The 12,864-nt window shown below is 43.2% G+C and overlaps 1 protein-coding gene across 1 annotated transcript in view; it reads right to left on the bottom strand.

Annotated features, from left to right (window-relative positions):
* LOC128125609 (MHC class I-like protein MILL2) overlaps positions 1–8,678 on the bottom strand; it is a 29,032-nt gene extending 20,354 nt beyond the window's left edge. The window contains exon 1 of the mRNA XM_052763189.1: positions 8,357–8,678. Coding sequence (XP_052619149.1) covers positions 8,357–8,453 — 97 coding nt within the window. The 5' untranslated portion in view covers positions 8,454–8,678. The remainder of the gene's footprint in view (positions 1–8,356) is intronic.
* Between the last annotated feature and the right edge of the window lie 4,186 nt (positions 8,679–12,864).

The following is a 12,864-nucleotide window of genomic DNA, read 5'->3' as shown; positions in this document are numbered from 1 at the left end:
CATTGTTTAGACATTTATTACTTTTATATATTGTATATAGTCATTGTACTTTTGTATATAGTTTTTCTTTTGTTAGTTATAACCTTTTTCTTTTTTTTCCTTTTTATTAAAATAGAAAAGGGGAAATGTGGTGGTATTTTACTTGTACTGAAATGTGATTTTAATTGTATGTTAATAAATAAAGTTGTCTGGGGGTCAGAGCTATTAGAGCTATAGCAAGTGCGTGGCGGCGGTGGCGCATGCCTTTAAGGACATGGAGGGCGGTACATTCAGGCAGTGACGAGGCAGTCACATGTTTGGGTTTACAACCAATGAGAAGGCAGAACAGAAAGACTATAAAGACATACACACACAGGAAGTAGGTCCCTTTTCGGAGAGCTCTCTTGGCTGAAGAGGATCCCTGAATCAGGAAGGGTGAGGCTCTTAGCTCTGACCTCTTGGCTTTCTTCTCTGAATTGGCTCTGTGTTTCTTATTTAATAAGACCATTGGTTACATCTACAGGGGGTCATCCATGTGTCCCTCCTAGGATCTTTTCCTGTTAGCTAGCCTCTCTGGAGTTGTGGGTTGCAGTCTGGCCATCCCTTCCCTCCCATTTAGTATCCACTTATGAGTGAGTACATACTATGTTTGTCCTTCTGAGTCTGGGTTACCTCACTCAAGATGACATTTTCTAGATCCATCCATTTACCTGCAAATTTCATGATATCACTGTTTTTTTTTTTTTACTGCTGAGTAGTACTCCATTGTGTATATGTGCCACATTTTCTTTATCCATTCTTCAGTTGAGGGGCATCTAGGTTGTTTCCAGGTTCTTGCTATTACGAATAATGCTGATATGAACATAGTTGAGCATGTGTCCTTGTGGTAAGATTGAGCATTCCTTGGGTATATGCCCAAGAGTGGTGGAGGAAGATACCATGATAGACGAGGACATCATGGGAATAGGAAGAGGCAGGGTGCTGGGGAGGCTCTCAGGAATCCACAAGGTTGACCCCACCTTGGTCTGCTGGCAGTGCCTGGACCGATCTACTCTGGTGACCAGCCTAGCAAATAACCTAGCTGTCATCATAGAGCCTTTGTCCAGTGACAGATGGAGGCAGATATAGAGATCCATGGCCAGGCACTAGGCTGAGCTCCAGGAATCCAATTGATGAGAGAAAGGAGAGATACTGCAGGCGAGGGACATTGAGATCATGATGGGAGGACATGCAGAGATGATGGACCACACTAGTGGAAGGCCGTGAACTGTGGACTGGTGACTGTGGAGCCCCCATGGGACTGGACTAGGCCCCCTGGACACGGAAGATGGTTGTTTGGCTCGAACTGTTTGAGGGGCACCCAGGCAGGGCGATCGGGATCTGTCCCTGGTGCATGGGCAGGCTTTTGGGAATCTGGTGCCTGTGATATGACACCTTGCACAACCTTGGTGCAGTGGGAAGGGGTTTGTCCTGCCTAGGCTCAGTCAGTGTGCTGGGCTCTGCTGACTCCCCATGGGAGACCTCAATTTGGGGGATGTGGGGATGCAGGGTTGCTTGGGAAAGAGGGCTGGAGGGTGAGAGGAGGGAGGAGGTGGGGGTCTGGATAGCATGAGGAGTGAGTAGAAAATTTCTTAATAAAGAAAAATAAAATTTAAAAAAATGTGTCTGTAAGCAGACATGTTTTCACCACAATGAGAAGCACTTTTAATTCTATATTTAGAAAGCAACCAAAGGAAATTTAAAAATTTGAGCCTGGTAGCCAGTGCTTTGCCATGGCTAACTAATAGCTTATAAGACTCCATTGATTAACTTTTGAAGTCTTTACATCATGCATCATCTTTAAGTCTCTTTTTTCATATATTTTTAAATCACTTTCTTAGACTCTAACAATTTATATAAACTTTCATTCCAATCATTTATCATGAGGCATAGGGGTTGATTACTGATAGCAATCATTGAAATCGAGCTTTTAAATAAAGGTAATAAAAGATAAACGTTTAGTTAGTAATAGTAGCATGATAGTTTGTGTTTGGTTCTACATTGAAACCTGTTTTGTGAGTTTATCTCTTTCAATGTGAAGTCCCTCAGCAAGGCAAATCTGTCTGTGAGTCTGCCTTTCTCAGCAGGAGACCTGGTAGGTAGCTCTGGAAAAAAGCAAAGCCTGATTTTTACATCTGAAATGGACTGACCAGGCAGCTGCAGGTTTTGGAGAGAACTGACTGCTTACTGTTGTTAGACTGATAAAGCTTCAGTTAGCAATCAGCAGCATCAGAGATCTGAGAAGAATAATTTTGGGCAGGAAGTAGAATCTAAATGACCTCTGTATCAATGAAAATGACAGAGACTTACCTGCTACCTAGATGGTTACCCTAGGCTCCTCCACAGTGACTTTGAAGGCTTTATTGGAAGGAGAAGCCATCAGTTTTTGGCTGTTATACAGGACAGCATTAAATCTTTGACTACCACCCACTAAACAAAAGTTCAATCCAAGTTAACATACAAACATATGGAGCAAATTAAGATTCCTTATTGACATAGTCAGTGTTCTATCACTGTAAAGAGACACCATGACCACTATAACTCTTATAAAAGAGCATTTGATTGTGACTTGCTCACAATTACAGAGGTTTAGTCCATTGTCATCATGGTGAGAAGCATGGTATAAACCAGGCAGACATGGTGCTGGAGAAGTTGAGAGTTCTATGTCCAGATCTATAGACAGGAGGAAGAGGGAGAGTCAATGGACATGGCTTGAGCTTTTGAAACTTCAAAACCCACCCCCCAGTGACACATTTCCTCCAACAAGGCCACACCTCCTAATACTTCTCAAACAGTTCCACTCCCTGGTGACCAGGCATTCAAATCTATGAGCCTATGGGGGTCATTATCATTCAAGCCACACACCTAAGTAAAGATTTTTAAATTATCAACTTTTTGTTACAGATTTTTAAAGCACACCCGATGACTTTAAAATCCTGAGATAAAAGAAGTTCGCACAGTAGTCTTACAAATCTTGAGATAAAGTTCATACTTTAGCAAAAATTTTAGGGATATGAGAAGGGAGTATTTAGACAGTGAAATAAAACCAAGAAGAGGAGATAAGCAGAAGTGATCCCTACTGGCAACAGCTTACATTTCAGCTGTTTTAAAGCACACAGGGCTTTTTCCTGGGCTCTTCCACTTTGCTCTACGTCTCCCTGGCACACTCAAGTGCCCACTTGACTCAAGACAGAGATGTTAGAGGAAGCTGCTAAACAGGCATCCTCAGGTGTGCAGAGGGAGGGTCATAACCCACTTCCAGACCCATCTTTTTCATGGAGTAAAACAGCGTGAAGCAATTTTTAAAAATATACTTTCAAAATATTCAAAGGTATTTGAATCTCTGTAAAACTGAGTTTACTGATCAGAGAGAGAGAGAGAAAAAAGGGAAGAGAAAGAGAAAGGGAGAGAGAGAGAGAGAGAGAGAGAGAGAGAGAGAGAGAGAGAGAGAAAGAGAGAGAGAGAGAGAGAAGGAGAGAGAGAGGGGGAGGGAGCAAGGAAAGCGAAGAAGGCCCAGAGATAAGACATTCTTGAGAGTGGAGAGCAGAGGAAATTTAGAGATAAGAGATTTGGGGATCATTTGTACAGTGGCAGAAATTGTTACAGTTTGCAAGAATTTGGAAATCAAGCATGCCATCTTTAGCTGCTGTGGGATGGTCTGTATGTCAAGTGTGTTGCTGATTGGTCAATAAATAAATCACTGATTGGCCAGTGGCCAGGCAGGAAGTATAGGCGGGACAAGGAGGAGAATAAAGCTGGGAAGTGGAAGGCTGAGTCAGAGACACTGCCAGCCGCCACAATGACAAACAGCATGTGAAGATGCCGGTAAGCCACGAGCCATGTGGCAAGATATAGATGAATGGAAATGGATTAATTTAAGCTGTAAGAACAGTTAGCAAGAAGCCTGCCACGGCCATACAGTTTGTAACCAATATAAGTCTCTGTGTTTACTTGGTCGGGTCTGAGTGGCTATGGGACTGGCAGGTGAGAGAGATTTGTCCTGACTGTGGGCCAGGCAGGAAAACTCTAGCTACATTTAGCCATTGATTGAGCTGTATTGAGACTACATCATTTGCAGTAAAACATAATGAAATCTCTGAGTTCAAGGAGGAGGAGATTAGAGAAGTAGAGGAAAAGGTCACAAACAGGAACTTAGCCAGAGGGAGGATTCTAATTAGCTACAGGAGAAAACTGGGAGCATGCAGGGAGGGAGAGCAAGGGTGGGAGAGAGAAGAGTTAGTGTCCCGGTGACAGGAATTTCAATCCAGGGCATCCTCCAAGTGGACTGAGACTTGTCGGGGAGACGTGTCCCAAATCATAACTGATGGGCATACTTTTCCAAGTGATGGAGACCCAACAGGATGAGAGAAGTTGCCTGGCTCACCAGTGTGACTTTTGCAGAGTCAGAGTAAGAGGGAGGAGTAGTCGTAGTCCAGGAGCCAACAGAGTCAGAGCAGGAAACTGTGGGGTGACACTTGCCAGGTCCCAGGAGAGGGCAAGCAGAAGGAAGAAGGAATTGAAGAGGTGGACTCTGTAGGCAAACATGGTGGGTGGCAGAAGCCAGCAAAAACAATGATCCATACCTGAGGGGAGTTCAGTCAACAGTTTGGTTCAGTTAAGAGAGACTGGGCTCCTTGGAAAGGGGCTCAAAAGCCATTGTGTGTTTTGGCACCAGATGTGTAAACTGTCAACATACTGCTCCATGATACGGTTAAGGGGAAGGTTTTATTGCAGACATGAGAGAGTAAACATCCAGAGCAGAGAGAGAAAGTAGCAGGCTGAACATGGTCGTCTGACTGAACCTGGCTATGAGAAAAGCAGAATCAGAGCAGGGATGGGGGTGCATTGAGACAGGGAGAGTATTGGAAAACAGAGAGAAGGTGATGAGGGAGACAGAGAGCTGAAGACACAGAGTGAGGAAGAGGGAGCACATCCAAAACTGTAGGGTCCTAAGGAGAATGAGCAGCTGGGAGGAGGGAAGCCCATGAGCTGGAAGAGTTGAGGGCAGGGGAGTAGCTGAGAAGAGCCTAAGATGCTAGCATTGTCTCTGAAATGTGTAGCAGGCATTTGAGCTATTGCGGGAGCCAGGAGGCCAGTATGCACTTTGGTATGCTAATGGTCACCACAGAGAGCCATTTGTCCCTTCTGCAAGTGATAGAGAAATGGGTCTTTTTGGTAGAGGGGAACTGGCTTCAGAAGTTCTTGAGGAAACTTTGTCCAACCACCAGAATTTGGGGAAATGGAGTTTCCTATGGACCTCACACCCTACTCTAGCCTTCATCCTTAAAAACCTCTATTCTCTCAAGTAACCATGGGCCCAGATTCCTGAAACTGAAGATATGTTTATGCTGTGATTTTTATGTTTTGTTTTTGATCATTTTTTACATAATACATACACAAACATACTTTTTAATCAGCCTGCTTCCATCTTAGGCTTAGAAGCCATCTTATAGTAAAGACAAAATAGGTTGATTCCTGTTTGTGATTAAATCTGTTTCTTAAGGATTGGGCTATGCCCCACCTGTAACCTTAAATAAATGGTTCCATACTGCCTGTTCCAGGAAACAGAAACCATGTTTTTCTTTTTCAAAAGGTTATGATCACCTTGTTATGACCTCCTTTTTATGATCACCTTGTTGTGACCACCTTGTTATGACTACCTTGTTATAACTACTTTGTTGTGACCACCTTGTTATAGCCACCTTATTATGACCACCTTGTTATGGCCACCTTGTTATGACCACCTTGTTATAGCCACCTTGTTGTGAACACCTTGTTATGGCCACCTTGTTATGACCTCCTTTTTATGTTTACCTTGTTATGACTGCTTTGTTATGACCACCTTACAACCATGTCTTTATTTCAGGAGGTTGTTATGACCAACTTGTTATGCTTATGTTCTGCTTCTGTACCTCCCCCCATTGGCCTGCCACCCCCCCCATTTGGAAATCCCCTATTCCTGAACTATAAAAACCTTTGTGTTACCCATGTCCAAGGCTGATTGGTCTCTTGAACCCTGCCTTTAGGGAGAGACAGTCTATTACACGAATAGAAAAGTTTGCTTTATTAATGTGGCCATGATGATTTTGGGTCAATGGTCTTTCTCCTCACATCTGTGGGGTTAACAGTACCAACAAAGAGAGCTATGTCTTTGAGTTCAACAACAAAAAACATAAAAAAATCAAAGGACAATTACAGCTGTTGCCACGGAAGAGCTGCTGAGGTCATTCTGCTGGGTCTTCATGTGTGAAGAGGTGGTTGCTCCTCCTGAAGGACACACTTTTCCCAGCTGACAGTTGCTTTAGGTTAGAATGACTTATATCTGTGCCTTTAAATATGAAATATATTTATATATCTAAATGCAATCATTTAAAAGATTTTAAAGTTATATTTGACCTCTATTACCTCAAATTAATAATCAAATGAGTTTTTAAAGGTCCATTAGGATAAAAGATAAAAATTACTTTAATGAATTAAAATTCTAAAACTGTAAATATTTTTTTAATAAATATGAATTTGTAATAAATAAAATGAATATGTTTAAAAAAGAATAACTAAAACTTTCACGAGTTAAAAAAAGTCTGAGTATGTTGTTTAAGGTATATAAAAATTATGAAAAGACTTAGGGATAATATATATGATATTAAAATTTCAAGGTCTGTGATTAACAGTCACAAAAAACTGGCTTTAATGTACATCATATCAAAGTTTATTATAAAATATCTGGCTTTCATGAAGGGAAAAAGAGAATTTGGGTTCTGTATCCTTGTCCAGGACCAGACTTAGCAAGGCCTGTCTGAGACTGGAATAAGTCCCTTGAAGGAGTCAAGATTGAAGTTTCTGGGCACCTGACACTTCCCTGGGCTGTGATTATCATTGTAGGGTAAAAAGAGCCAGTGAAAGAATACCCTGTCCCTGAGACCAGAGCCAAAGAAATACACCCTGCCCCTAACCAAGTTCAGGACTTGAAATCCCACCAATCCCTGAACTTGGCTCAGAGTCTGACCAGGGTTTCCCCAGCAAAGTGTTAACAGCCCTTGGTCTGGGAATGGTTTCCTTAATGCAAGTGTAAGAACTCTGCTCCAGCAGGGGAGGGGTTTACAGCTCTGCTCTGCTCCAGCAAAAGAGTCATTACAGGAAACCTCACTCAATAGATTTATTGGGAGGGAAAAATCCAGCAGAGTGTTTGTCTCTGCTAGGGTGAAAAGCAGTGACAAACTGGACAGGATACAGAGCTTATATAGTTTCTTGGGGGCGGAGCTTTCCAGCTCTGGGAAACCATTGGCCATCCTGCCCCACCAAGTTCCCAGGAGTCTGTGATTATACACTATGCTAGGACAGCCAAGGACACTTCCTCCCAAAGTCAGTGTCCTTTAGACATGAAAGTCCCTCCAATGCATCTCCAGATGTTCATCTTTCCAGGGACTCAACTAGATAACACACATTTTGCACACACAGAGACACACAGACAGTCACACACAGATATACACAAAGACACATACACACAGAGACACAGACACAAACATACTATACAGACACACAGATACATAAGCACACACACACAGACATATGCTCAGCACATGGACACACACACAACACAGAAATACAGATACAAACACACACAGAAACACACAGGCAACACACACAGAAATACACAGACATACAAGGACACACACTCACACAGAAACACATGCACAGAAACACACAAACACACATTACACAGATACTCATAGGCACACACACAGACATACACACACTAACACACCACACAGACACAGACACACATACAGAAACTCACACAGCATGCAGACACACACAACACACAGACACACAAACACAGACACACACACACAACACACAGAAACACAGATACAAACACACACAGAAACACAAACAGAGAAAGACATAGACAACACAGACACACACTCATACAGAAACACATGCACAGAAACACAAACACATTTTATACATACACACATAGGCACACACACACAGACACATACATTCACACACCACACAGACACACACACTCACAGAGACATACAAAGGCACAGACACACACACTCACATACCACACAGATACACAGACACACATAGACATACACACAGAAACATACACATACCACACAGACACTGACACGCATACCATACAGATACACACACACAAAGACACACATACACAGAGACACACATACACAGAGACACATACACACAGAGACACACACACATTCACATACCACACAGACACATAGACACATATTTACACGCCCCAAATTCCTTCATGCTACACCCCACAGCACAGGGACATAGGAGGTCCCTCTCCCTGCCCATCACTCACCCGCACAGGTGCACAACAACGCCTCCAGGAGCAGGTACTTTAGTGACAGCTGGACTAGGACTAGGGCTCTGGGTTCCAAGGACCACATCGTCTTCATCTGCCTTCATGAATCATCTGAGTTCTCTGCAGATTCAAAGCCAGACACGCTTCTCTTCTGGGTCCACCCAGCCCCGGATGCCAACAACTGAAGTGTGTCACAGAGGGTGGAGCAGATCTGGCAGCAGGTGAACAGCTGGCTGGTGGGAGAACAGCTGGTGTGGGGCTCAGTGGAAGGTGAGAGTCGCTGATACAGTGAGAATGCTGTGGGGTCAGGCGGCCCTGATCCAAATCCTCTACTTCCTCTCCCTGAAAGCATTAAAGCTTTCCTTTACAGCTATCCCCACTGCATCTCTGCAATAAACAGGAAGGTTTCTTCTTCTTGACTGTTTATTTGTTTGTTTGTTTGTTTGTTTGTTTGTTTTTTGAGACAGGGTTTCTCTGTGTAGCTTTGGAGCCTGTCCTGGAACTCAGTCTGTAGACCAGGCTAGCCTCGAACTCACAGAGATCTGCCTGTCTTTGTCTCCCGAATGCAGGGACTAAAGGCGTGTGCCACCACCTCACGCTCTTCTTGATGTTTTAATCAGGAGTCTGGAATACATATAAACCCCTTATCAACCAGAAGCCTTGTTTCATTATCCACTCCCCATAGCAAGATTCCATAGACCACTTAAATGTAAATACATACGCATGCCCACTCAGCAATCAGGAAATTCCTGCTTGGGATTCCCCTTCTGCAACCACAAAAGCAAATGATGTCAGCTCCTTGTTCATAACTTACTGAGAATTAACAAAAATTCCCATGAATGACCTTTGGGTTTAGTTATGCTGCTGTCTGGATTGGGTTTAGCCCCTGGGACTGAGCTCACCACCCACTGCTGCTGAGCAGGTCCTGCCCAGCCTGAACTTAAGTATTTTTAAAGCAGAAAAATAAAGTAAAAAAAATATTTTATACACATGCACATGCATACATACACACACACACACACACACACACACACACACACACACACACACACACACACACACCCAGGAGAGACACTAGGTAGTTAATATAATTTCTCACTAGTTTAGAAACTCAGGGAGTAAGGGTGGTACTGCACACCTTTAATCCCAGAATGTTTTTAATAAATGAATTTATTTATTTATTACGTATTTATGTGTCATTTATTTTATTTCCCTGGCACACCCATCTCCTGGGGAAACAGAGAAAGTCACGAAGCCAGCACAGCTGCTTGACAAAGCTCCAGCAAAGCTGAGCCACACACTATGATTGATAGTTGACCTGAGGCCCTTTACTTTTGATTGGAATCTCTGTGTGTTACACTCTTGGTGGGCTATTACTGTAATGCTTCACCCATGTCTTTTCTGGGGAAATTGTTTCTGTATCTTCCTGAAGAAATCTTGAATGTACTACCCCCTGCTTTTAGGGAAGTAACCTTAGTTGATCACACTTGGGAGTCTTCTCTGTGCCTTGGAGATTGGTATCTGCTCATATGCAAACTCAAGAACAAATAGAACCTTATAACTTCAGAGGAGGCTGACAAGGTTGAGCAGGATAGGAGAATTGACAGCAGATCAGTGTAGCTGGACTTTCTCCGGTCCTTCCTTGCCCAGCAGTCTGGACGAGTCACTCCCACCCAAGGTCCCACAGTCTCCTATAAAATAATTATTCAGAGGCTTATATTAATTGCAAACTGTATGGCCTATGGCTTCAGCTTCTTGCTAGCTAGCTTTTTCATATTAAATTAACCCATTTCCTTTTTTTCTTAAGAAATTTTTTATTCATTTTACATACCAATCACAGATCCCCCTCTTTCCTCCTCTTTCCCCTACAACCTTCCCCACCCAACCCTCATTCTCTCCTACAAGAAGGTAAGGCCACCCATGGGGAGTCAGCAGAGCCTGGTACATTCTACAGAGGCAGGTCAAAGCCCCTCCCCCTGCATCAAGGCTGTTCAAGGTGTCCCACCATAGGTAATAGGCTCCAAAAAGCCAGCTCATGCACCAAGGGTGGATCCTGATCCTACAGCCAGGGGCCCCTTAAACAGATCAAGCTACACAACTGTTTTGGTTATGCAGAGGTCCTAGTCCAGGCCTATGGAGGCTCCACAGGTGTTGGTCTAAATTTCATGAGTTCCCACTAGTTTGGTTTGGTTGTTTCTGTAGGTTTCCCCATCATGAGCTTGATGCCCTTTGCTCGCAGAATCCTTCTCTCTCTTTGACCGGATGGGCTGGAGGGATAGCTCAGCCATTAAAGGCTAGCTCACAACCCAAAATTAACCCATTTCTATAAATCTATATGTTGCCACATGGCTGTGGTGTTGGTCTGCTGACATCTTGTAGCTCCTTGGATGGTGTGTTCAAGTCTATCCCAACTCCACCCTTCTTTTCTCTGTATCTCTGCTTGGATTTCCTGCCTGGCTGTAAGCTTTCTTGCCATAGGCCCAAACAGCTTTATTTATTATCCAATAGGAGCCACACATATGCACAGTATGCAGAAAAACATCCCATAGCAGATCAGAGCACAGAACTCCTTTTACAGTATGCTTAGAACTTCTTAGAACATAATCTATAAGATGAAAGACCACATATATTAAGCCTATAAAGAGAATTCAGCAATAAAAGCTAGAATGACTTGGATAACATAATAGCACATACAGGTGGTGTAAGAATGACATAGGATATAAGAAGAGTAAGGTTAAATTAGAATTTGTCATTCCTAAAAAGATTGATTTACGTCAAGTAGCTATGCTGTTAATTTAGAAACACAAGAATTCTTTTATTTAGCAAATTCCTATTAGGCTATAAATTAAATATTATAAAGAACTGAATAATAGCTACAGCAGTTCCTAAGCCTGAGTAAATTCTCAGGCTTAGGGTAATTTGCAAGTAATATGATTGACCATTAAAAGTTAATAAAATACTGCTCAAAGCATGGTGATTCACCTGGACTGAATCAGATGTTTTCTAAAATATCTTGAAACCTCAAACTATTGCCAGCCTGAGAACAGGATGCTCTATTATGCTGTTTAAGCTGAAATGATTAGTAGAATTCTAGCAATAGGGATATAGAATAGATAATAAAATCTGTTCTATCTATACTTAAACTATAACCCTGGGCATACCAGAGAAGTATGCCTGGGACAAAATGAGGCCATCTGTATCTCTTTAGAAATCTTGAATCTGTTCAATAAAGAAATTTTCTGATTGCTAGTCAGTCAGCTTTGCAAAGTCTTCCCATCTGGGTTTCTGACTCAACCTTCCTGTCTTCTGACCCTAATATCTTTTCTGGAATCTGTTCACTGCAGAGGGCCCTCTCCCAACTGCCACAATTCCCCTGCCTCCTCTCCGCCCAGTCCCTCTCCATTACCTCACCTCTGCTCATCCCCATCCACTCCCCCTCCATTTCTGTTTAGAAAAGGGCAGGCCTCCCATGAGTATCAACAAAACATGGCATATCAAGTTGCAGTAAGACTAAGCACCTGTCCATGTATTAAGGTTAGGCAAGGTGACACAGAATGAGGAATAGGGTGACACAAGCCTGTAAAAGAGTCCAAGACAGCTCCTGCTCCCACCGTTAGGAGTTCCACAAGAGGACCAAGCTACACAACTATAATATGTATGCAGAGGGACTAGGTCAGTTCCATGCAGGCTCCCTGGTTGTCAGTTCAGCCCCTCTGAGCCCAGGTTAGTTGATTCTGTGAGTTTTCTTGTGGCTTCCTTGACCCTCTGGCTCCTACACTCCTTCCTCCTCCTCTTCTGCAGGATTCCCTGAACTCCACCTACTGTTTGGCTGTGGATCTGCCTCTCTTAGGACAACTGGGATAGGCACCAATCTGGTCACAGGAGATGGCCAGTTCAGGCTACCTGTCTGCTATTGCTAGGAGTCTTCTCTGGAGTCTTCCTGGGAGATTCCCTCATGCCAGGTTTTTACCTGACCCCGAAATACCCACTGCCCTCCCCTGTCTCTCCTGCCCCTGCTCTGATCCCCTCCCTCCTGTTACGCAGCCCTTCCATCTGCTTTCAGGCCACATGATTCCTTACAGCACTCCTTAGACCAGTGGTTCCCAACCTGCTTAATACTTCAACCAGTTAATACAGTTCCTCCTGTGGCGGTGTTGCCAACCACAAAATTATTTTCACTGCTACGTCATAATTGTAATTTTGCTACTGTTGCAAATCACAGTGTAAAGATCTGTGTTTCTCCATGGTCTTAGGTGACTCTTGTGAAAGGGTGGAGAACCATTGCTTAGACATTATAGATTGTTCCCTTCTCTCTCATGATCCCATTTCTACTTTCATGTTTCTCACACACAAATGCACATTTAGTGCACACAGGCACACACATACATATATATCCACATACATATACACACAGGTGCATTTACACACACACACACACGCACACACGCACACACACCCCATGCATGAGTTTATATCTAGATAGCTTGTATGAGAGGAAACATGCC

The sequence above is a fragment of the Peromyscus californicus genome, unplaced genomic scaffold (assembly GCF_007827085.1).
Source record: "Peromyscus californicus insignis strain IS unplaced genomic scaffold, ASM782708v3 Scaffold_4__1_contigs__length_199733344, whole genome shotgun sequence".
NCBI classification, from domain to species: domain Eukaryota; kingdom Metazoa; phylum Chordata; class Mammalia; order Rodentia; family Cricetidae; genus Peromyscus; species Peromyscus californicus.
Note: the sequence above shows the minus strand (reverse complement) of the source record. Positions and strands in the feature narration are given on the sequence as shown.